This window comes from Thamnophis elegans, chromosome 2, assembly GCF_009769535.1.
Source record: "Thamnophis elegans isolate rThaEle1 chromosome 2, rThaEle1.pri, whole genome shotgun sequence".
Lineage (NCBI taxonomy): Eukaryota > Metazoa > Chordata > Lepidosauria > Squamata > Colubridae > Thamnophis > Thamnophis elegans.
This window is the reverse complement of record NC_045542.1, coordinates 159,126,212-159,152,408: the sequence shown is the minus strand read 5'-3', so window position 1 is coordinate 159,152,408 and position 26,197 is coordinate 159,126,212. Positions and strand designations below refer to the sequence as shown.

Sequence of the window (26,197 nt, the reverse complement as noted above, 5' to 3'; positions counted from 1 at the left end):
GAGCTGGAAAATGCCGGAGTCAGTAAAGTTAATTATTAGCATAGTAAAAATCAAAAAAGGAGAGCGCTTATGGATAAGGAAGTGCACCTGTCATCATCATCATAAAAAAAACCCTTAAAATCTGCCTAGTGATACTTGAAAAATGCCCAGTGGAATCAGTGACTTCAACATTCACAATATCTGCAGCTCACTCATCAGAGGCACGGAGTGGGTGGACTGATGTAAAATGGAAATTGAAAACTTAAATTTACACTGAGGAGATGAGGGAAGCTGAGGAAGACAGATCGGTCATAGAGATGCAAAATGCACAGGAGACACAAGTAGACTAACAATTGTAGTTTGTTAGAAACCCACGATACAGGTGAAACTCAAAAAATTAAGAATATCGTGCAAAAGTTCATTTATTTCAGTAATGCAACTTAAAAGGTGAAACTAATATGAGATAGACTCATTACATGCAAAGCAAGATAGTTCAAGCCGTGACTTGTCATAATTGTGATTATGGCTTACAACTCATGAAAACCCCAAATCCACAATCTCAGAAAATTAGAATATTGTGAAAAGGTGCAATATTCTAGGCTCAAAGTGTCCCACTCTAATCAGCTAATTAAGCCATAACACCTGCAAAGGGTTCCTGAGCCTTTAAATGGTCTCTCAGTCTGGTTCAGTAGGAATCACAATCATGGGAAAGACAGCTGACCTGACAGTTGTGCAGAAAACCATCATTGACACCCTCCATAAGGAGGGAAAGTCTCAAAAGGTAATTTCAAAAGAAGTTGGATGGTCCCAAAGTGCTGTATCAAAGCACATTAATAGAAAGTTATGTGGATGGTAAAAGTGTGGAAGAAAAAGTTACATAAGCAGCAGGGATGACCGCAGCCTGGAGAGGATTGTCAGGAAAAGGCCATTCAAAAGTGTTGGGAACTTTCACAAGGAGTGGACTGAGGCTGGAGTCAGTGCATCAAGAGCCACCACACACAGACGGATCCTGGACATGGGCTTCAAATGTCGTATTCCTCTTGTCAAGCCACTCCTGAATAACAAATAACGTTAGAAGAATCTTACCTGGGCTAAAGAAAAACAGGCCTGTCTGTTGCTCAGTGGTCCAAAGTCCTCTTTTCTGATGAGAGCAACATTTACATCTCATTTGGAAACCAAGGACCCAGAGTATGGAGGAAGAATGGAGAGGCACACACTGCAAGATGCTTGAAGTCCAGGGTGACGTTTCCACACTCTGTGTTGATTTGGGGAGCCATGTCATCTGCTGGTGTTGGTCCACTGTGCTTCATTAAGTCCAGGGTCAACACAACCGTCTACCAGGAGATTTTGGAGCACTTCATGCTTCCTTCCGCAGACAAGCTTTATGGGGATGCTGACTTCATTTTCCAGCAGGATTTGGCACCTGCCCACACTGCCAAAAGCACCAAAACCTGGTTCAATGACCGTGGGATTACTGTGCTTGATTGGCCAGCAAACTCGCCTGACCTGAACCCCATAGAAAATCTATAGGGCATTGCCAAGAGAAAGATGAGAGACATGAGACTGAACAATGCAGAAGAGCTGAAGGCTGCTATTGAAGCATCCTGGTCTTCCATAACATCTCAGCAGTGCCACAGGCTGATAGCTTCCATGCCACGCCGCATTGAGGCAGAAATTGCTGCAAAAGGGGCTGAAACCAAGTATTGAGTACATATGCATGCTTATACTTTTCAGAGGTCCGATATTGTTCTATGTACAATCCTATGTACACACACAGACACACAGACACAGACAGACAGACACAGACAGACAGACACACACACACAGAGTCTGGGAGATGTGAGCTAAAAACCATGCTGAAGCAATGATGGGGGATGGGTCAAAACGGAAGCCTCTAGGAATGGATAGGGAAGGGAGGAAGGAAGGGAGGAAGGAAGGAAGGAGAGAGGAAACGTGGTTGAGGAAACTTGGTTGGAGATGCCCCAGTTCAAAAGAGAAAGCAATGCTGTATTATGTTTTGTCACAGACAGAACTTTATTGGCAATCCAAGTTAACATTGGTATTCTTGAATTGTGAAAGTATCCCTTCCTTGTGTGTTGCAAACAGCCATTTCCAGTGGGGAAAACAGGATAAGGCAGAGTGGGGAAAATATTTTCCTTTGCTATATTTCTAGTCTGAATTAGACCATAGCAGGCTCCCTACAGGAGAGTCCTTTTAAGGATTATGTATTAATAGAAAAGCAACTAACTTACCTCTGTTCCTAAACGCTAAATCTGTTGTACATAAAAAACAGAGCTCTGATCAGCTATCACAACCAATATCACAACCAATATCACAACCAATATCACAACCAATATCACAACCAATATCACAACCAACTATCACAACCAACATGTAGAAAAGATGTGGAGACTCTCGAAAGAGTGCAGAGAAGAGCAACAAAGATGATTAGGGGACTGGAGACCAAAACATATGAAGAACGGTTGCAGGAACTGGATATGTCTAGTTTAATAGAAAGAAGGACTAGGGGAGACATGATAAAAGTGTTCCAATATCTCAGGGGTTGCCACAAAGAGGGAGTCAATCTATTCTCCAAAACATCTGAGGGTAGAACAAGAAGCAATGGGTGGAAACTAATCAAGGAGAGAAGCAACTTAGAACTGAGGAGAAATTTCCTGACAGTTAGAACAATTGATCAGTGGAACAACTTGCCTCCAGAAATTATGAGTGCTCCAACACTGGAAGTCTTTTAAAAAATGTTGGATAACCATTTGTCTGAAGTGATGTAAGTTTTCCTGCCTGGGCAGAGGATTGGACTAGAAGAACTCCAAGGTTCCTTCCAACTCTGTTATTCTATTCTATTCTATTCTATTCTTTTTTACACTTTTGCTGTTGTCTGTGGACTCTCCCACTAGATGCAAGCACGGGATATACTGAGTCTGGTTTGTTCTCAGTCTTTGGCCACAAACTAATAGCAAAGTGGCATTTGATCACAAGGCAAGGAGGCCTTACATTAAAAAAAAACATATTACAAAAGTTAAAAAGGAAATTAGATAGAGTATCCAAAAACAAACCCAATTAATATTAACAATAACATTTTAAAAATTAGGTTGAAATTAACAATTAAATCAATCATTTGTTTTATTTTGTTCAGGCCAGGCCAGCTTGCTGGAAAAGTCAACTTTTTAGGGCACGTCGGAAGGACCGGAGGTTGGGGATTATTCGAAGCTCCGGGGGGCAGCTCATTCCAGAGGGAAGGCTCTCCCCTTGGGGGTCGCTAGCCAACACTGTCTCGCCGATGGCACCCTGAGGACGCCAACTCTGTGGGATCGCACTGGACGGTGGAAGGCTACTGGTGGCAGTAGGTGGTCTCGCAGGTACCCTGGGCCTAAGCCATTAAAGGTCATAATTAGTACCTTGAATCGCACCAGGAAGACAAGTGGCAACCAGTGCAGGCTCCTAAAAGGGGTGTAACATGGGAGCCCATAGGTACCCCCATGATAACCCGCGCAGCCGCATTCTGGACCAGCTGAAGCCTCCGGGTGCTCTTCAAGGATAACCCCATCTAGAGAGCGTTGCAGTAGTCCAGGCGAGAAAGGACGAGGGGCATGAGTGACTGTGCACAGAGCATCCCGATCCAGGAAGGGGCGCAAGTGACATACCAGGCGAACCTAGTAAAAGGCCCCCCTGGTCACAGCCATCAGGTGTTCTTCTAATGAGGAGGAGATAAGCGCAGGGGAAGCGGGGCTGGATGTGGGGTCCCCATATCCTGGAAGCTTGAGGGCCAGGCTAGGCACTTGCACTCCAAGGCTCTGGGCAGCCTGCATTGCTGCCCGGGAATCCTTTGCATGGCCTAAGAAGAATGGCGAGAATAAGGGTTTGTTGCTCACCATCGTCCCACCTTCCTTTACTGGAGACAATGAATCCCCCCAGACCAGCTTGGGCTTCCACAGGCACCCCACGACATGAGAGACGTCGAGCTGGCCATGTGATGCCACCCCAGTCATGGACACTTTGCCCACACCCACCCACGAGGTCAACCACTACTCTGATGCGGCTCACAATGAAATTGAGTTTGAAACCACTGATCTGGACACTCATATGGTTTCTCTCCTGTGTGAGTCCTCTGGTAGTTCACCAGATTGCAGTTATGACTGAAACTTTCCCCACAATCTGGACACTCATATGGTTTCTCTCCTGTGTGAGTCCTCTGGTAGTTCGCCAGATTGCAGTTATGAGTGAAACTTTCCCCACAATCTGGACACTCATATGGTTTCTCTCCTGTGTGAGTGATCTGGTGTTTCACCAGCATAGAACGGTAACAGAAACTTTTCTCACAATCTGGACATTTGAATGGTTTCTCCCCTGTGTGTGTCCTCTGGTGTATCAGCAGGCCGGAATTGAGACTGAAGTGTTTCCCACAATCAGGACATTCAAAGGGTTTCTCTCCTGTGTGTATTCTCTGGTGTTTCCCCAAGGAGGATCTCTGACTGAAATGTTTCCCACAATCAGGACATTCAAAGGGTTTCTCTCCTGTATGAGTCCTCAGGTGATCCACGAGGTTGGAACTCTGACTGAAACTTTTCACACACTCTGGACACTGGTACGGTTTCTCCCCCGTGTGAATCCTCTGGTGGTTCACCAGGTTAAAATGGTGACGGAAACTTTTCCCACAATCTGGACACTCAAATGGTTTCTCTCCTGTGTGAGTCCTCTGGTGTATCAGCAGGCTGGAATTAAGACTGAAACTTTTCCCACAAATAGGACATTCATAGGGTTTCTCTCCTGTGTGAGTCCTTTGGTGTTTCACCAGGCTGGAATTTTGACTGAAACTTTTTCCACAATCAGGACATTGAAAAGGTTTTTCTCCTGTGTGAGTCCTCTGGTGTTTCACCAGGCTGGAATTGAGACTGAAAGCTTTCCCACAATCAGGGCAGTCAAAGGGTTTCTCTCCTGTGTGAGTCCTCTTGTGTATCTCTAGGTGGGAAATCCGACTGAATTGTTTCCCACAATCAGAACATTCAAAGGGTTTCTCTTCTGTGTGGGTCCTCAGGTGTTTCACCAGGCTGGAATTCTGATCTGGATACTTGTATGGTTTCTCCCTGGTGTGAATCGTCTGATGTATCACAAAGTTGTCATGCTTGCGAAAGCATTTACCACAATGGGAGCAGTTGTAGGGCATCTCTCCTATGTGGATCCTTCTAGGAATCCCAAGGGAGCTATTTTGACCAAAGCTTTTGCCACATTCAGAGTATTTATATGGCTTTTCGCCAGTGTGGATCCTCTTGTGCTTTAAACTCTGTGCTTTTCTGACAATGGCCACAAATTGTGTGACTTTCTGAAGGAAATGGAAAATATTTTTATTTCTGTTTCGATTTGCTTTGCTTTTTGATGTTGCTTGTTGTCCTGTGAGCTTATATTGGCATCATCTTTGTCTGTAAGATTAAAATTAAAGTGTAAGTTTTATTGCTTATAAAACGACAGGCCATTCAGTGAATGTTCGAAGTTATGACACCACCACCCCCGCTAAATACGAATATGTTTGAAAGTGGAAATTTTGTAGCCCTCCCTCCCTTGCAGCCCTTCACCCTTTGACCAACTGCAGAGATGCTGCAGCACACTCACCTATTTCCCTCCCATCTTCCCCCGTCAGTCCTCAGAGGCCCCAGACCCCAGTACATTGGCCTGCTTTGCCAATATACTTGCTCCTAGGCCTGTTATACCTGAAGGATTACCTGTACTACTTTTTTTCACTGAAGCCTCCAGAGGGCCTCCGAGGGGGGGACAGCAGGGGAGGCCGTTTTCACCTGCCCCAGGCTCCTAGAAAGCCTCTGGAGCCTCGGGAGGGCAAAAAACAGCTCCATTGCACACCAAAAGCAGGGGAGAGGGCAGGGGTCACAAGCAGATGTGCGAGGGGGTCATGCACATAGCATTGTGTGTTTGCACACCCGCGCACGACCCCCCTGCACTCCCCCTGCTTTTGCCACACAATGTGAAAAAGGGTATTCATCACTACCAGTGTTTCTCAACCTTGGTAACTTTAAGTCCTGTGGACTTTAACCCCCATCCTAGGGATTCTGGGAGTTGAAGTCTACAGGACTTAAAGTCGCCAAGGTTGAGAAACACTGCTTCTAGGCTATCAAAGAGAAGAGTTAAGGGAGACATGACAGCTACTTTTCCAGTACACTTGAGGATTTGTCCCAAAGAAGAGCGGATTGGTTTATTCTCTAAGGCACCAGAGGGTAGGACAAGAAGTAATGGCTTGAAGCATGTCAAAGAGAGATCCACCCTAGAAGTAAGGAGAAATGTTATGATGGTGAGAAGAATTAATCAATGGGGTATCTTGACTCTTGGGAGTTGTGGGAGTTCCATCACTGCAGATTTTCAAAAATAGATTGGATGACAATTTAACAGAAGGCGTACAGTAAGTACAACATAAAGAGGTGGAGATTTCAACTGCCAGAATTCCCCAGTCTGCATAATTTACACTGAACAAGCATTTTTTGATTTCCTCTTATGCAAAGCTTACATTTCACAGGTCCTTCCCAGTCTCCAACTTTTCCTTTTTGCCCTTTCAATTAATACTGTTTCAGTAATACAGTATGTGTGTGTGTGTGTATAAAACTTGACTTCTAATCCCCTCCCCATATAAGAGTTTTAGAGAATCCATTCCCAATGCAAAAACAGAAGTTCAAAAATCTTTTCCCCATCTTCAGAAACCATTTAAGATTTCCCCGTCTGACTTGGACTCTAAACCCCTAAACCATGATTTTGAAACTACAATTGGTGGGATTACTGTATGCATCAGTAAGCTATGATTAAACCATCTTAAGACTGATACATCTGACTTAAAACAAACTAGCCTTTGTTAAGCTGTCAAAAATATTTACACAATACAATAGCAGAGTTGGAAGGCACCTTGGAGGTCTTCTAGTCCAACTCCCTGCCTAGGCAGGAAACCCTATACCCTTTCAGACAAATGGCTATCCAACATCTTCTTAAAGATTTCCAGTGTTGGGGCATTCACAACTTCTGGAGGCAAGCTGTTCCACTGATTAATTCTTCTAACTGTCAGGAAATTTCTCCTCAGGTCTAAGTTGCTTCTCTCCTTGATTAGTTTCCACCCATTGCTTCTTGTTCTACCCTCTGGTGCTTTGGAGAATAGTTTGACTCCCTCTTCTTTGTGGCAACCCCTGAGATATTGGAACACTGCTATCATGTCTCCCCTAGTTCTTCTTTTCATTAAACTAGACATGCCCAATTCCTGCAACCGTTCTTCCTGTGTTTTAGCCTTCAGTCCCCTAATCATCTTTGTTGCTCTTCTCTGCACTCTTTCTAGAGTCTCCACATCTTTTTTACATCATGGTGACCAAAACTGAATGCAGTATTCCAAGTGTTTGTTACAGCTAAGCTATCAAGCAGAGAAAGCTCTCTAGAAAATAAACAAGTATAGTGAAATAGGAATGGAGTTTTATGAAGCTATCTTTTGGCTAGCATTATGTTTTCCTTTGTAATCAGCAAAGCAACTGTTTCATTATTTCCCCCAAAATTGACATGTTGGGATAGACCTTCTGTGAACACAGGAGGTTCTCAATACAGGTAATCCTTGATTTACAACCACAATTGAGCCCAAAATTTCCTCTGCTAAGCAAGACAGTTGTTAAGTGAGTCACTGCAGTTGTTAAGCTAGTAACACAGTTGTTAAGTCAATCTGGTTTTCCCATTAACTTTGCTTGGCCGAAGTTTGCAAAAGGTGATCACATGACCCCGGGACAATGCAACTGTCAGAAATACGAACCAGTTGCCAAGCATCTGAATTTTGATCACGTGACCATTGAGATGCTGCAACAGCTATAAGTATGAAAAACAGTCATAAGTCACTTTTCTCACTGCCGTTATAACTTCAAATGGTCACTAAACAACCAAGTCAAGGGATACCTGTATGCAGAAGTAGCTTGTTTGCTAACAATAAAATATTGAGCAATACAAATGGGAAAAGTGAAGCTGTTTCAACATGAAACTGGGGATGAGATTAAGTCCTGTCCCCAAACAGCTACTGGGCATGTGCATATAGTGGTTACAGGTATGCAAACTAAGAGCCTGAAGCCATGGGCTTGTGTTATCTAGTAGCCACAAACAGGATACTGTAGAGCAGGCGTGTCAAACTCAAGACCCAGGGGTCAGATCCAGCCCGCTGGGTGCTTAGGTCTGGCTTGCGGGCCACCCTGGAAAGAATGAAGGACCAGTTCACAGTGCCTCTGGCAGCGAGGATGGAACTTGCGAGGGTCGTGTGCGCTCCTCCCGAGCTCCGTTTTCGTTGGCAGATGGTTGCAGGAGGCTGTCCCAGCCGAAAACAGAGCTCGGTAGCCCATTTTCGCTGGCAGAGCACTTGGGCCACCATAACCCTCCCCCCCAACATGAGTGACATGCTTGCCACGCCCACCCTGGTCACGCCCAGCCCAGCTTCCTGAGGTCAAACACAACCTTGATGTGGCCCTCAATGAAATCAAGTTTGACACCCCTGCTATAGGGGCAGAGAAGGCCAATGCAAAAGGGATTTCCCCCCTCTCGCAAACTGTCCAAAAAATCCTTGGTTTTATAAGAGTTTCAGGAAAGATCTTTTAAAAAATATTGGTGGAACATTGTAGCAGAACAATCCACGGAAGTGCTTGCTTACAGATGCAGCAATGAGAGCCCAAGGTTATTTTTGTTTTGCTTAAGAGAAGATAATAGCTGCCACAGCCAAGAAAAAAATTGAGCTTCCAGACTCAGGAACTGCATACAGGTTGTCCTCGACTTACAAAAATTCATTTTGTGACAGAAATTACAACTGCACTGAAAAAGTGACGTATGACTGTTTTTCACAGTTACGACCTTTGCAGCATCTCCATGGTCATGTGATCAAAATTCAGATGCTTGGCAACTGATTCATATTTATGACGGTCGCGGTACCCTGGGGTCACAGATTCCCGTTTGTGACCTTCTGACAAGCAAAGTCAATGGGGAAGCCAAATTCACTTAACAACCACGTTACTAACCTAACCACTGCAATGATTCACTTAACAAGAAAGGGCATAAAATGGGGGGGAGGGGAGAGAGACTCACTTTACAAATGTTTGACTTTGCTACATAAATTTTGGGCTGAAGTGTGGTCGCAAATCCTAGACTACTTGTTATTTCTCAAGAACAATTTCACAAGAGGGGGAATCCATTTCTTTTTTAAAGGCTGCATTCTGACCATTTGTGCTTTTGGAAGACTGGGGCTCGCTGACAAGTGAAATCAGAGGCTGGACCTCCTCTGATTTTCTTTTGGGTCAATCCTGCAAGAGAATCTATAAAGCCTTAGTAAGACCACACACAGAATACTGCCTCCAGTTTTTCGTCACCACACTGTACAAAAAAAAAAAACGTTGAGCTTCTAGAACAACTTGCCTTCAGAAGTCGTGGGAGCTTCATCATTGGAAGCTTTCAAGAAGAGACTGGACTGTCGTCTCTCAGAAATAGCATAGGGTTTCCTGCTTGAGCAGGGGGTTGGAATAGATGACCTACAAGGCCCCTTCCCACTCTGTTATTCTGTATATTCTGTAATAACGCCCAACTCCTTTCACATATACTACTGCTAGGTTGCCCCTCTGCCATCCTATACTTGGCCTGTACTTGAGAGACCGCCTTCTGCCGATTACCTCCCTAAATCGACCAATTAGATCGCACAGACTGGGCCTCCTCCGAATTCCATCTGCCAGTCAATGCCGACTGGCAACCACACGGAGGAGAGCCTTTTCTGTTGCAGCTCCGACCCTGTGGAACGACCTCCCCGTTGAGATCCGTACCCTCACCACTATCCAGACCTTCCGCGCAGCCCTCAAGATCTGGCTCTCCCAGCAGGCCTGGGGATAGGTTCCCAATTTACCCGCCCGAGTGTTTGATTGCTGAATGAAAGTTGTGTTTTTACTATTTTTTCTTTGTTCACATACTGTTCTGTTTTTGACACTGCACCCCCCTCCCTTGTGGTTGTAAGCCGCCCTGAGTCCCCTCAGGGAAAAGGGCGGCATATAAATCCCAATAAAACTCTAAAAAAAAAAAAACTCTAAACCCTGTACAATTTTCTTTTCGGGTGCAAAGCTTTGTATCTTGTATCTTAAAGTGGGAACAACTAACCAAAGGAACAGCTTGCCTTCAGAAGTTGTGGGAGCTTCATCACTGGAAGCTTTCAAGGAGAAACTGTCCTGCCATCCGTCACAAATTCTGTAGGGTCTCTTGCTTGTCTGCTGGGAGGGGGGTTAGACTAGATGACCTACAAGGCCCCTTCCAATTCTGTTATTCAATATATTCTGTAATAACGCCCAACTCCTTTCACATATACTACTGCTATGTTGCCTCTCTGCCATCCTATACTTGGCCTCTACATTTTTCCTACCAGATGCAAAGCTTTTATATCTTGCATCTTACAGTGGGAACAATCAACCAGTGGAACAGAAGTTGCTGGAGCTTCCATCACTGGAGGCTTTCAAGAACAGACTGGACTGTCATCCGTCAGAAATGCTGTAGGGTCACCTGCTTGTGCGCTGGGAGGGGGGGTTAGACTAGATGACCTACAAGGCCCCTTCCAACTCTTGTTATTCTGTTCATCCGAGGCTTCGGCGAACATGACAATAGAGGCGTCGCCGTGACCGCCAGCCCCGCCCCTTTCGCATCTCCGCGGGATCGTGTCACGATTCATGGAACAAAGGGACGCCGCTTGCAACTCAATTGCCCCGATGCTCTTTTTGTCCTTTTTGTCTCCCCACCCGGGACGCCTCCGCGCCCTCTTTGTACGCCTTTCCCCGCCCCTCGATTGTGCGGCTGGGTGCTATGCTTGAACATGGAGGTTCAGTTTTCTATAGGAATAGTGAGCTCTGCAAGGACTAACTCTCCTTTACCAGGAGAGAGTTAAATAGGAGCAGGGTTTTTAATTTAAAGCAATTATTTACTCAATGAATATTTCCCTTTAACCTCCTCCCCCCCGCCCCAGTCCTCCTTCCTGGATTTCTTATTCTCTGATCTTTCTTTTTCTGAACGTTTCAAATTGAACTTACGTTTTCCGAACTGTTGAGATTCGGCAGCAAAATTAAACAACGACGACACCAAATTAAAATATTTGTCCAAAGAAGCTACAGGAAAAGGAATTCACTAAGAGGAAGTGGAGGAGGGGGGGAGTCTGCATTTCTGGATCTACTCTAGCTGCGGAACTTTGTGTATTTAACCCGTTCAGCTTTTGGAAAAGTTGCGCGGTTTCACTATAACACGGTTGTAAAATGATCCCCCAGCCAATCCTGCTTCCTTATGCAGGATTCAGCATCCAGAACAGCATTTTACAGCGCAGATTTAAAGCAACGTGGAACAAAAAATGTATTTGCAATAACAATTCTATTTTGGAATAAATTCTCCTAGGCATTAAGTTTAGTTAGCCTTTGGTTATAACTGTAACCAAAAAAAGTGTTCAGAACTGGTTGTAAACTGGTTTTGAGGAAGTGGGTTTAAAATGGATCCAGGTAAAAAGGACTTTCCAGCGGTATGCATGACAATAGAGGTAAATCTCGACTCACAACAATTCATTTGGTGACCTTTCAAAGTTACAACGGCATTGAAAAAAAAGTCTTATGAATCGATTTTCACAGTTATGACCTTTGCAGTATTGCCATCAGAGATGGGTTTCTGCGGGAGGCTCTGGTCCTTCCGGCGTATCCTAAAAAGTTGGCTTTTCCAGCAAGCCAGCCTGGCCGGAATAAAATAAATTATTAATTTTAATCATTATTTTTAATTTAATTTCTAAATCTCATTGTAAATGTCTATTGGTTTTTTTTTTGATATTCTATTTAATCTTTCTTTTAACTTTTGTAATAGGTGTTTTTATGTTGTACGCCGTCCTGAGTCCTTTGGGAGAAGGGCGGCATATAACTCCAATAAACCACTAAACCACCCTCGGATGAAAAAAACAGGAGTAAAATAAATTGAAACCCACCACTGATCCCCATGATCATGTGATCAAAATTCAGGCACTTGCCAACTGATTCATATTTATGACGGGTACGGTACCCTCGGGTCATGGATTCCCTTTTGTGACCTTCTGACAAGCAAAGTCAACGGGGAAGCCAAATTCACTTAACAAAGGTGTTACTAATTTAACAAGTGCAGCGATTCACTTAAGAACTGCGCCCAGGAAAAGTCGTAAAATGGGGCAAAATTCACTTAAATAATTTCTCACTTAGCAACAGAAATTTTGGGAGACAATTGTAGTCGTAAATTGAAGACTACCTGTATCACATGACTAAATCAGGGGTGAGTTCCAGCAGGCACTACTGCCGGTTTGCTCGGGTGCGCTCTGCGCCCACATGCGTGGTGCAGTTAAAATTGTTCTGTGCATGCGCAGAACTGAAAACAAGATAGGCGCTGTCAACGGCGCCACCTGGAAAACCAGTTTGGGTGCATGGCAGGCCTGGGTTGCTGCCAGGCTGCCAAACCACTACCGGTTTGGCCGAACCAGGCCAAACCAGTAGGAACCCATCACTGGATTAAATCACTTAGGCAGTTTCAGCGGTTCCACCACAAAACCGCGGTAGAATAAAGCGCACTCGACGAAAGCGCGTACGTGACATCATTACAGCGCGATGAAAACATCGCGCTGTGAGCGGTAAATTTAAAATTAAAGCGAAAACCTTACCCTAACCCCCCAAAACCTAACCCTAAACCTAACCCTAAACCTAACCCTTAACCTAACCCTAAACCTAACCCTTAACCTAACGCTAAACCTAACGCTAACCCTAAACGTAACCCTAAACCTAACCCTAACCCTTAACCTAACCCTAACCCTAACCCTTACCTTTATGTGAATCGGCTTGCTTTAATTTTATTTTAATTTTAATTTAATTTATTTTTAATTTTTTTCATCGCGCTGCTGATGACATCACGTACGCGCTTTAATCGGGCGCGCTTTAGTCTACCGCGGTTTTGACGGGTCACGGTTTCAGCAGTCCTTGCTGCTGTCATTAAGCAAGGAACTTCATTGCAACTTCCTGCTGGCTTTTAATAAACAAAATCAATGAGTAAGCCTTAGAAAGTCACAAGTCCTGAGGCAATTAGCAAACCGGCTGGCAAGCAGATAAGTGACTATTGTTCTGCAAGCATAGCAGACCCAGAATCATTGCCACCAGTGGCTTCTGTGGTACTGCCAGCACATGGCTAGGCAGGTAGATATGCACTATGGAGCGAGGTGGAGAGAATGTGGCAGGAATGCGAGTTACTTTTGAACTTTCCTGCTGGCTTCTTCATTGACTGGTGGGAAGCCAGCAGGGAAGATTGCAAACTGTGATTCCACAACTATGGGAGAAGGATAGGACAGGACAGAATAGAATTCTTTATTGGCCAAGTGTGATTGGACACATAAGGAATTTGTCTCCGGTGCTTAAGCTCTCAATGTACATACAAGTAACAAGTGATAAATCATGATCATAATCATAAAATATAATGCTCATAAATCATAAAGTACAACCCTCAGTGATAGTCAATCAGTCAATTAATCAATCAATTGGAATAGAGTTGGAAGGGACCCTAGAGGTCTTCTAGTCCAATCCCCTGCTCAAGCAGACCTTATAGCATTTCAGAAAAGTGGTTGTCAGATTCTTCTTAAAAAGAAGGTGTGACGAAGCAACCACAGCTTCTAAAGGCAAGTGTTCCACTGGTTAATTGTTCTCACTGTGAGGAAGTTTCTCCTTAATTCCAAACAGCTTCTCTCCTTGATTAGTTTCCATCCATTGATTCTTGCCCTGCCCTCTGGTGCTTTGGAAAATAAATTGACCCCTTCCTTTTTGTGGAAGCCTGTGGAATACTGCTATCATGTCTAACCCCAAGCCTTCTTTTCTCTTGACTACCAAACCCAAATCCTGCAACCATTCTTCATACTGCACGTTTTAGTCTCCAGGCCTTTAATTGCTCTTAGTTGCTCTTCTTTGCATTTTCTTCTCCCAAAGGCTCAACAATTTTTTATTTTTTGGGGGGTAATGTGGTGACCAAAACTAGGTGTGACCTTACTTAGGCTTAATAAAGCGGTACTAATGTATAATTTTGATTATATGCCTCTGTATATACAACCAAGGATTGTGTTAGCTTTTTTGGCTGCTGCCACATACTGCTGGCTCATACAGACCTACTATGTGATTTGACATCCCAGGGCATAAGAGTGTTGTGAGAATGATTGTTTAGCAGAGTGAAAGCATGGGGGATGGGGGGGGGCTGTCTTTGTGTCTAGTGGTTTTGCCGCATCAGTGAATTGTTGTATGTTGGACTGCCATCCAGTGACCAGGGGATTCTGGGATGGTTGTAAATTTAAGGACTGGTCATAAAATCCCCCTCATTCAGAGCCACAAGGGGTCATTAACCAAGCACTACCTCTCTGTGTTGCCTATTCTAAAATTACCCTAAATTTAGGCACTACTTAATACAATACTATAGCAAGGTTGGAAGGGACCTTGGAGATCTTCTAGTCCAACCCCCTGCCTAGGCAGGAAACCCTATACCGTTTCAGACAAATGGCTATCCAACATCTTCTTAAAGACTTCCAGTGTTGGAGCATTCACAACTTCTGGAGGCAAGTTGTTCCACTGATTAATTGTTCTAACTGTCAGGAAATTTCTCCTCAGTTCTAAGTTGCTTCTCTCCTTGGTTAGTTTCCACCCATTGCTTCTTTTTCTACCCTCAGGTGCCTTGCAGAATAGTTTGACTCCCTCTTCTTTGTGGCAACCCCTGAGATATTGGAAGACTGCTATCATGTCTCCCTTAGTCCTTCTTTCTATTAAACTAGACATACCCAGTTCCTGCAACCGTTCTTCATATGTTTTAGTCTCCAGTCCCCTAAATTATGACGTTCACATCATCACAGCCACAGAATGGCTGGACTGATGTAGGATACAAAATTTAAATTTATACTCAAGTGGGAAGGGAAGCTGAGGAAGACAGATTGTTATTTAGAGTTGCAGAACGCACAAGAGGCAGAGTATAAGTAGGTTAACAATTGTAGTGCTTTAAAAACCTACTATATGTGTGGAGACCTTACAACTGAGCAAGAATTACCTTTTTATTATTAAATGTATTTATTAATAAACATTTGCTGCCCATCTCCCAGTTTTGAAGTGAGTCTGAGCATCTCGCCCTATCCTAATGTTCATAGCAATAATACCGCAACTACCCATTTTTTCATTGTCAAAATTATCCTCCTTACACAATCCTTTTTTAAAAATGAAACATTTTCCACATTTTTTCCTCACATCGTCACCATCAAGGGGGATGCAACAAATACATCGGCAATATAATGCTGCTATCACCCAGCAGCGGTCAAAGGCACCTCCAAAAAAGGAGATCACAACAGGAATTGCTAATAAATCTGGAGATCTTGTGATCAAAGCCACGATCTTTTTTCTCCTCAGCTCAATATTCCTACAGCTCTTCTCCACCAGGTTCATCTTCAAGGCAGCATAACCTTTCCATTTGAAATGTTACACTGCTTTTTTTCACTGGTCCTCGGGCCTACTCCCCACGAGCCCGTCACCAATCTGACACTTAAATTTACAAGATCTCATGGAAGCAGCCCTCCCTCATTTTCAGTCCACCTACAATTCATTAATGCGGTCTGCAGTGTTATGGTAGAAATAAAGTGCCATTTCTCCTTCTTCCGCATGACAATGACTCAGAAGCAGCCGCCATTTTGTCCCTCAGGTAGTCGTGGCAAAATGGCTGCCGCTTCCACAAGTCCACCTCAGGGCTCAGGGATGAATAACAGGGAACTGCAAATAACGGCTGCTTCCATGACACAATCATGCAGTCCTACCCTCTTAATGCAATACAATACAATACAATACAATACAATACAATACAATACAATACAATACAATAGCAGAGTTGGAAGGGACCTTGGAGGTCTTCTAGTCCAACCCCCTGCCTAGGCAGGAAACCCTATGTTGGGGCATTCACAACTTCTGGAGGCAAGCTGTTCCACTGATTAACTGTTCTAACTGTCAGGAAATTTCTCCTCAGTTCTAAGTTGCTTCTCTCCTTGATTAGTTTCCACCCATTGCTTCTTGTCCTACCCTCAGGTGCTTTGGAGAATAGTTTGACTCCCTCTACTTTGTTGCAGCCCCTGAGATATTGGAAGGCTCCTATCATGTCTCCCCTAGTCCTTCTTTTCATTAAACTAGACATACCCAGTTCCTGCAACCGTTCTTCATGTTTTAGTTTCTAGTCCCCTAATCATCTTTTTTGCTCTTCTCTGCACTCTTTCGAGAATCTCCACATCTTTTCTACATCGTGGTGACCAAAACTGAATGCAGTATTCCAAGTATGGCCTTACCAAGGCATTATAAAGTGGTATTAACACTTCAAGTGGTCTTGATTCTATCCCTCTGTTTATGCAGCCTATAACTGTTGGCTCTTTTGGCAGCTGCTGCACACTGCTGGCTCGTATTTAAAGGGTTGTCCACTACGACTCCAAGATCCCTTTCACAGTTACTACTGTTGAGCAAGGTGCCACCTATACTGTACCTGTGCATTTCGTTTTTGTTGCCTAGGAAATGGGGGTTTTGTAGTATCCTTCCCCTGCCACGCCCACACAATCAGTAGTAAAAAAAATTGAATCCCACCACTGCTGGCAAGGTTTGGGGATTGTGCATTCACACATAAACCAAGGATTGTTGTGCATCACCCTTAAAGGCAGCTAACAGGAAGATTTCACACTCCAGAAGGCCACACATGGAATACTGCATTCAGTTTTGGTAGACACGATGTTAAAAAAAAAGGTGGAGACTCTAGAAAGAGTGCAGAGAAGAGCAACAAAGATGATGAGGGGACTGGAGGCTAAAACACAGGAAGAACGGTTGCAAGAACTGGGCACGTCTAGTTTAATGAAAAGAAGGACTAGGGGAGACATGATAGCAGTGTTCCAATATCTCAGGGGTTGCCACAAAGAAGAGGGAGTCAAGGTATTCTCCAAAGCACCTGAGGGTAGAACAAGAAGCAATGGGTGGAAACTCATCAAGGAGAGAAGCAACTTAAAACTGAGGAGAAATTTCCTGAGTTAGAACAATTGATCAGTGGAATAGCTTGCCTCCAGAAGTTGTGAATGCCCCAACACTGGAAGTCTTTAAGAAGATGTTGGATAGCCATTTGTCTGAAGCTGTGTAGGGTTTCCTGCCTAGGCAGGGGATTGGACTAGAACAGTGTTTTTCAACCACTGTGCCGCGGCACACTAGTGTGCCGTGACATAGTGTAAGGTGTGCCGTGGGAAAAACACTTTATATATAGTCAATATAGGCACAGAGTTAAATTTTTTTAACATTTTCTAATGGTGGTGTGCCTCATGATTTTTTCATGAAAAAAGTGTGCCTTTGCACAAAAAAGGTTGAAAAACACTGGACTAGAAGATCTCCAACTGTGCTATTGTACTGTAAATCTGAAGAAATTGAAAGCCTTATAGTTGGCATCTGTGGAATTTGTCAAACATTTGCTTATACTGTTCAAAGGGGGGGGGGGTGCCTACAAAGATGGAGTTTTTTTTATCTCCCCGCCACAACACAGAAACACTGTTTTTTTAACATATGATTTTCACAGAGGGAAAAAATTCCTGCATAGGTTCCCGTCAGTGGAAAAGAAAACCAGTCTCCTAAAGCTTGAAATCAACAGGGACTCATCCACACCAATCAAAACGCTGAAGGCATGCCTGGGAAGAGGATCCTCTTCCCACCTTTGGTCTGTGAACATAATTGGCAAAATACAACATTTTTTTTTCATATTACAGGTATCCACTTATGACCATCATAGAGCCCATAATCTCAGGCGTAAGTCATCATGATTGTAAAGCAAGTTATCACATAGCCAGACCTGATGTTTTGACTTCTGTGGCAGTCATTAAGTAGGTAAACCTCTGTCAGGGAGGGACCCAAGGATTGGTGTAGAGGAGGCCTTAGGACGGCAAGCCCATTCATGTCAATAAGAGCAGGGGGTAGGGTTAATTAAGCAAAGCAGGATCTCAACCATCACTGGCAGCCCACATTACAGTTCTTGAGAACTACTTGTATGCTGGCTAGGGAATTCTAGGGCACAAAATCCAGAAGACACCATGGTAGAAGGCTGAAGTCTGGAAATTTCATAATCTATGTACAATTAACACCACTTTGCAGTAAATTTCACAGGTTCTGCAAAAGGAAATATCCAGAAACATCTGCTGATAAGCAGAAAGAGGTAGGTAGCTTTTAACAGCCTCCCATTTCCCATTTTTCTCTCTCTCTCTCCATCAACTCCTGAGATGTGTTGACTAAAAAGAATCAGGGTAGAATTCTGGCCATTCATCTCAGAATAGGAGATCGTAAATGAAATTCAAGTAATGCATTTCTTATGCAATGCCTTTGAAAGTATTGATGTGATGTGCTTCTCCCATACCAAAGAAATGCATGTCACAGCATTTGAATATCGTGATCTGCCAGTAGTAATAATCTCCTATTCTGCAGAGCTATCCACTCTTTTACTCATGTAAGTACACCAGCTTGATGGTACAATTCCCAATCGGGCAGACCAAACCCTCCTTTCTCTTTTGATTCCTGCAATAATTTCAATTTAATTCTCGGTTTCTTTCTTTGCCATATAAACGTCAACATCTTCAAAACGTCAGGTCTTCAAAATATTTTTTCTCTAATTTTATGGGTATGTTTTTAAATAAAAAGAGTATCTTTGGCAGAATGCTCATTTTTATTGCAGCTATTTTGCCCATTAAGGAAAGTTGAAGATTCTTCCATCTCTCCATGTCCGATTTGCCGTATTTTTTGGAGTATAAGACGCACCCCCCCCCCAAGAGAGGGTGGAAATCTGGGTGCATCTTATACACTAAATACAGCATTTTGGGCCTCCCGAAACCTCGCCGTGCACATCCTGTTTTTCGCAAACAGGGGTTTTGGGTGGTCTGCAAAGTGTTCCTGGGGACTGGGGAGGGCAAAAATTGAGTCTGTTTTTCACAAAAACTGAACTGTTTTTGCCCTCCCCACCCCTCAGGAGCACTCTGGAGGCTTTCCAAATTCTCTGCATGTTTTTTAGAAAGACCATTTTCACAAAAGATGGGCCGTTTTTTGCCCCCCACCCAGCCCCCAGGAACACTCAACAGACCTCCCATATCCTCTGCATACCCTATTTTTCACCTCCCAAACGGCGCCCCCCACGTGTTACATTTTTGCCCTCCCGGGCCCCCAGGAGCACTTTGTAGGCCTCTCAAACTCTCTGCATGCTCCCCCCCCCTTTTTTTTTTTTTTTTTAAAAAAAACGGGGCGTGCAGAGGGTTTGGGAGGTCTGCAGAGTGCTCCTGGGGGCCGGGGAGGGCAAGTTTTTTTTAAAAATTTACCTATTCAAAATCTTAGTGCGTCTTATATTTTAGTGTGTCTTATAGTCTGAAAAATACAGTAATTTGATTTGTTAGCTTTGTGTAGTTGTCCTCTTTCATTGTTATACACCTTGCCGTTAAATAAATTCCTAGATATTTCACTTTTTCACTATCTGAATGTTCATTCCCTTTGTTAGTTCAGCCTTCTGTTTATTTGTCATATTTTTAACTATCATTTTAGTTTTATCCTTGTTTATTTTTAGTCCGGTTACTTCCCTGTATTCCTCCAATTTCTGTGTAAGTCTCGGGCCTGATTTTAGTGGTTCCTCTAAAATAAAAACTAGGTTGTCCGCAAATGCTTGTAATTTATATTTTTCTCTTTTAATTTCCAGTCCTTTCATTAACTCGACTTGCCGAATATTCCTAGTTAGTACTTTCAATGTTAGAATAAGCAAAAGTGGAGATATCAAGCAGCCTTGCCTTGTGCCTTGGCAAAAACTCTGGGAAAGAAATCGGAAATTGACATTAGCCACATCATACAAAGAGAATCTTTATAAAATGTTCTACGGATGGCATCTCTCCCCCACCCCCGGCAAGATTGGCTAAAATGTTTAGCAACACATTCCCAAAATGTTGGAAATGTAAACAATCACCGGGCACATACTACCACATGGGGTGGACCTGTAAAAAAGCAAGATTTTGGTTACAAATTCAGATGTGGCTGGAAAAAATGGTTGGACAATGTATAGATTTAAAGCCAGAATTATTTCTATTAGTTATTATAACAGAAGGCTATAGCAAAGGGTCAATATACTTAATATTTCATATGCTAAGAGAAGTGAGAATGGTCTGTGCACAGCATTGGAAAAGTGAAAATATCTCTTCAGAAAAGGAGATAATAAGGAAGATATTAACATGCACAGAAATGGATAGACTAACGTTAGAATTAAAAAAGAAAGGAGATAAGAATGACACATGGAATAGATTTTATCAATGGCTGGAAACACGAAGTAGGAGTCGGAACATGAATAAATTAGGCTAAGTAGATCTGAAATGAGATATATATGTATTAGAATGAATTCGTTCAAATCGTCAAAAATAATTGTATAAGACTAGCACTGTGCAAGTAGTATATTTGTTATTTGTCTTTCACTTTGGTTTCTATGGCAAATGAAACACCAGGATGGTCACACTGTGTTTGATATACTTATATGTAAATAATTAAATATATTTTTGAAAAATAAATGAAATTCAAGCCTTCTCTAAACTCAACTTTTCCTCATCTGCATTACCTTGTGTGCAATAAGAGGTGATTTATTTCTAAAATACTATAGACTGGACATTTAAAATTTATCTCTTGTGTATAAAGGTACATGGCTGATAATTTTAGGCCTAATACGGAAATCATTCCCACAACCTGGATACTTTTATGGTTTCTCTCCTGTATGTGTCCTCTGGTGTTTCACAAGCACAGAAGCGTAACTGAAACTTTTCCCACACTCTGGACATTCATACGGTTTCTCTCCTGTGTGAGTCCTCTGGTGTATCACCAAGTGTGAATTCTGACTGAAACTTTTCCCACATTCAGGACATTCATACGGTTTCTCTCCTGTGTGAGACCTCTGATGTATCACCAGGTGGGAATTCTGACTGAAACATTTCCCACAGTCAGGACATTCAAAGGGTTTCTCTCCAGTGTGAGTCCTCTGGTGTATTACTAGACTGGAATTGAGACTGAAACGTTTCCCACAACCAGGACATTCAAACGGTTTCTCTCCAGTGTGAGTCCTGTGGTGTATCACAAGATTAGAATGGTAACTGAAACTTTTCCCACAATCAAGACACTCAAAGGGTTTCTCTCCTGTGTGAGTCCTCTGGTGGTTCACCAGGTTGGAATTCTGACTGAAACCTTTCCCACACTGTGGACACTCATATGGTTTCTCTCCTGTGTGAGTCCTCTGGTGTTTCACCAGGTGGGAATTTGCAATGAAACTTTTCCTACAAACTGGACACTCATATGGTTTCTCTCCCGTGTGAGTCCTCTGGTGGTTCACCAGGTCAGAATTCTTCCTGAAACCTTTGCCACAATCAGGACATTCAAATGGTTTCTCTCCTGTGTGAGTCCTCTTGTGTATCAGTAGTTGGGAATTCTGACTGAAATGCTTCCCACAATCAGAACATTCAAAGGGTTTCTCTCCTGTGTGAGTTCTCTGGTGTATCACAAGGTTAGAATTCTGACTGAAACTTTTCCCACACTCTGGACACTCATATGGTTTCTCTCCTGTATGAGTCCTCTGGTGTATCACCAGATTACAATGGTAACTGAAACTTTTCCCACAATGTGGACACTCATATGGTTTCTCTCCTGTGTGAGTTCTCTGATGGTTCACCAGGTTAAAATGGTATCTGAATCTTTTACTACAATCAGGGCACTCATACAATTTATCTCCTTTGTGAGTCCTCTGATGGTTCACCAAGTGATAGTTCTGACTGAAACTTTTCCCACAAAGAGGACACGCAAAGAGTTTCTCTCCTATGTGAGTCCTCTGGTGTATCACCAGACTGGAATTTACACTGAAACTTTTCCCACAATCAGGACACTGAAAGGGTTTCTCCCCTGTGTGAGTTCTCTGGTGTATCACCAAGTTGCCATGCTTGCGAAAGCATTTACCACATTGGGAGCAGTTATAGGGCATCTGTCCTGTTCTGTGGTTCTATGAACCACAAGAGAACTATTTTGACAAAAGCTTTTGTCACATTCGTATCATTAATATGGCTTTTTTCCAATGTGGATCCTCTTGTGCATAATCAGTTGTGATTTGCAATCTGTGCTTTCCCCACAACAGGCACATCTATGGAGCTTTTCCACCACTGATATTATTGAGGAGGTCAAAAATATGTGTGATCCCGTTTAGTTTTGCTTTGATTATAGCTACTGTTTTCTTACTCCCAACTCGAGGATCTCCCTTGATCTTTCATGTATGTATCCTTGAATTCCACACACACTACTTTCTCCAGCTTAAAATCTCTTCTTGATTTTTTTTGTCTATTACTTGCTCTGGACAGAGAAGAATTGTGTGCTTTTTGAAGGAAATGGAAAATTCTTTGATTTTTGGCTTGATTTGCTTTCCTTTTCAATGTTGCTTGTTATTCTCAGTCATCCGGAGTGCACTTATTGCCATCCTCTTTGTCTATAAGTTTCAAAGAAAATGTAACTTTATAAACGGTTGCAAAATGTGTGAAAAAAGAAAAAGAATGAATGAAAAGCAAAAATGCCACAATGCTAGAATAACCTCTTACATTCATTATGATTCATTTGACTACCAAGATCCAAATTCAAATATTCATTCAATCATTAAATTCACTTGTTGACTTGGGTCAGTCACAAATTCTGAGCCCTGTAAAGGGTTATCATCAAATACAGTCAGGTGAAAAAGAAGGAACACCCTCTTCGAGTTCTATGATTTTACATATCATCACATAGGAAAAATCATCTGGTCCTTAGCAGTTTGTCAGGGTTTCAAATAACATCCAAAATTAAATCAGAGTCCATGGCAAAGTATTGCTCAAAGTTCCAATTTATTAAGAGATGTGTTGGCACATCTGGGAAGACATAAATCTCAGCTTCCTAGGTTTTCCCCACCCAGTTGAAAGTTCATGATCCTGCCCCCACACTCACAAGTCCATCACATGGTCCAATCTTCCACTGCTATGCTGGCAGTTCCACCCATCCAGTTCCGGTCAGGTGCAGAGGTGTAGAAACAAAGGATGACCTTGGATTCTAGAAAGGAATTTTATTTTGGCAACATCACATTCTACTCCTTACTATTCCTCCTCCCAATTCCCTACTAATGAAACAGCATAGTAGAACAGAATATTAGTGTGGCAGGCCAAAAAACCCAAAAGGAACCGGCTTCAGGCCTGACACAGTTCTTAAAAATGGGTAAATATAACCTCAAATGAACAACCTATTGGACTCATATCATCTTTTTAAAAAAACTTTTTGTTAAAAAAGCCAAAATGGAGAAGTGAAAAACTATAAAAAACTAAGGACACTCTTACTGCTTCCATAGGTATGAAAAGGCGAAGTAACAGCCAAATGCTGCTAATCAAGTGCTCTTGATAAATTATCATCAGCAAGTGTGACTACATCTATAAAAGCTGAAGTTGTAGGAGTTTTCTGATTGTCTATAAACTCTTCTTTATATTAAAGTATTCTAGAGCCAAATGTGAGGCCATCTGTCCAACAGCTAAACAACAGCTAAAGCTTGGCCAACATCGGGTTATGCAACAGGACAGTGATTGCAAGCTCACCAGCAAATCCACAACAAAATGGCTGAAAAAGGAAAGAATCAAGGTGTTGCAATGGCAGTCAAAATCCAGACCTCAATCTGATTGAAATGCTGTAGTGTGATCTCAAGAGATCTGCGTGTAAACAAATGCCCGCAAACCTCAATGAACTGAAGCGATGTTGTAAAGGGTGGGCCAAAATGCCTCCACAACAAGCAAGAAACATGAAGTCATACAGAAAAAAATTACTTGAAGTTGCGGCTGCTAAAGGTGAGAATAGAATAGAATAGACTAGAATAGAATAGAATAGAATAGGAGTTGGAAGGGACCTTGGAGGTCTTCAAGTGCAACGCCCCTGCTTAGGTAGGAAACCACATCATATAGTGTTATGTTGTCACACATGGTTCCTCTATTTTGGCTTTGCTTTTGCAGAATAAATGGTGACATGATGTAATATGTCATATGTTCATCTGAGGTTGTATTTTCCTACTTTTAAGAATTGCTAAGGACCAGATAGTTTTTACTGTATTTTGGTATGTAAAACCATATAACTCAAAGAGGGTGGACTTTTGTTTTTCACATGACTACATATCTGGAAGTGCTGGGGATATTTTAGAATATCTATAATTGTATAATTATAATTATATATCTATAAGCATACAGAGGGGAAATCTACAGCTCTACACAGCTCTACAAAGGTATATATGTGGAAAAATCCATGTTTTTAGCCTGAAAAATGTCTCAAGATTGTTAAAGTCAAACCTTCTGAGCTAACTTTAGAGATGTGGGGGCTTTAACTAATGAAATGATGCCTAAAACCTCTGCAAGATTTAAAGCACCAGTTATACCTATGGAAGTCCTCAGCTCCAAATAAGGGCAGAAAATACTGTCCTATTGTTCACAATCCCTCTGGTGACATCCTCATTCAAGTAGTCCTCACGCTTGGGACTGGCATTTGTGTCACTAATCAGCCTAATCAGGAAGCATGATGTCACATGACAGTGCCAACTTACATCTATCCCTTTGCAGTTGTTAAGCGAATCCCCGTGGCTTGTTAAAGGCAATTTCACATGGCTACGATTTCTTGCCAGTATCCCCCACTGACTTTGCCTATGAGAAACTAGATGGGAGGGTCACAAATGGGGGTCATGATGGTGGGATGCTCCGACCATCATAAATGTTCACCGGTTGGCAGCACCCGAACCAAACAGGCCAACTTGTTCCCGGACTCTCCTCCGACTCGTCCTCAACTCACCTTCCAGCTGATGCTTTGATCCTTGGAAGAGCACAAATAACCCTCTGCACGCCACCTTCCTCCCATGAGTGATCCGGAAGAGGAAGTTCCTCTGCGCGTCTCCTCGCTCACCCCCCCCATCCTGTCTAGCAACGCAGTACTCGATGGTTTCAGTTTTAGCTCCGACAGATGCCGCTCTTGTGTTGGCTTTCTAATCGCGGATGCTGCCTATCTGGCCACCGTCTCGTCCTCGGAGGTCGAAAAACAGGCTTGTCCTGTCTCTGCCTCAGGCATCTGCCAGATGTTTCCACTGATTACATGCAATGTGAAACTATTTAGCACGTGAAGTTTCGCTACGTGCGGAGTCTTAAAGGATCCTGAAGTTCGGACAGAATTACGGAATGGGAGTTGGAAGGACCACCTCTCCAAGCAGGAGACCCGATACAGTTCTGCACAAACAGCTGTGCAGTCTCCTCTTTAGAAAATCCCATTGTTGGAGCTCCCACAATTCCTGGAGGCAAAGCTGTTCCACTGATTGATTGGATTCACCCACAGGGACCCTCTCAATTCTAGGAAGGATTTTTTAAATATATATATAATTCTCAGTTACTTTTTGTCCTACTTTCAGGCACTTTGGGGAATAGGTCGACCCCACTTTTCTCTGTCAGACCCTCAGTAAGTCAAAGACTCCAATCTCTTAGCCATTCTCTGCATTGAATTACACATACCCAGGTCAGGGGTGGGTTGCTGCCTGCATTACTGCCATTTCAGAGTGCGCACAATTTTTATTATTGCAGTAAATTTATCAATAAAGTTATTCTCTCAAATAGACTTTGAGGCAACTGTGTCTTGCCTTGCCATAATGATCACAGTAACCCTGACAATACCCATTTTTTCCCTGTAAAAATTTAGTTCTTACACAATGTGTTTTTAAAAATGAAGCATTTCCCACTGTATATTGCTTTTCTCACATTGCCGCCACCAGGGAGATGCCACAAATATGCCAGCATCTTAGTCTTGTTATCATCAAGAGCACACAGGAGTTGCTAATAAAGCTGGAAACCCTGTGATCAAAACCAAGATCCCTTTTCTCCTCAACTCAATAGTGAGGTCATCTCCATCAGACTGATCTGCAAGGTGAAACACCCTTTACATATGAAATTTTACATTGCTTTTTTGCCTAGGCCTTGGGCCTACTAACCGCACACCTTTCACCCCTCCCACCTGTTGAAGATCTCCTGGAGGCAGCCAACATTTTCAGTGCACCCACAATTCCTTAATGTGGTCTAAAGTGTTAAGGTACA

General features: G+C 42.9%; 1 protein-coding gene across 1 annotated transcript; it reads right to left on the bottom strand.

The window, feature by feature from the left end:
- Positions 1 to 3,620: 3,620 nt before the first annotated feature.
- On the bottom strand, positions 3,621 to 25,460 carry LOC116523829 (zinc finger protein 850-like). The gene is made up of 3 exons (XM_032238916.1): positions 24,915 to 25,460; positions 20,798 to 22,560; positions 3,621 to 5,003 (listed from the first exon to the last, which is right to left on the bottom strand). The coding sequence occupies exons 2-3, from the start codon at positions 22,063 to 22,065 to the stop codon at positions 4,016 to 4,018; spliced, it is 2,256 nt and encodes a 751-aa protein (XP_032094807.1). The 5' UTR covers positions 22,066 to 22,560; positions 24,915 to 25,460; the 3' UTR covers positions 3,621 to 4,015.
- Positions 25,461 to 26,197: the final 737 nt, after the last annotated feature.

Bases quoted from the DNA above. Each gene is read 5' to 3' on its own strand.
- LOC116523829 (XM_032238916.1), bottom strand. From the start codon at position 22,065: ATGCCCTATAACTGCTCCCAATGTGGTAAATGCTTTCGCAAGCATGGC. The intron at 5,004-20,797 runs AAAGTATCCAGG...AGAGAAACCCTT, and splicing joins CATACAGGAGAGAAACCATA to TGAATGTTCTGATTGTGGGA.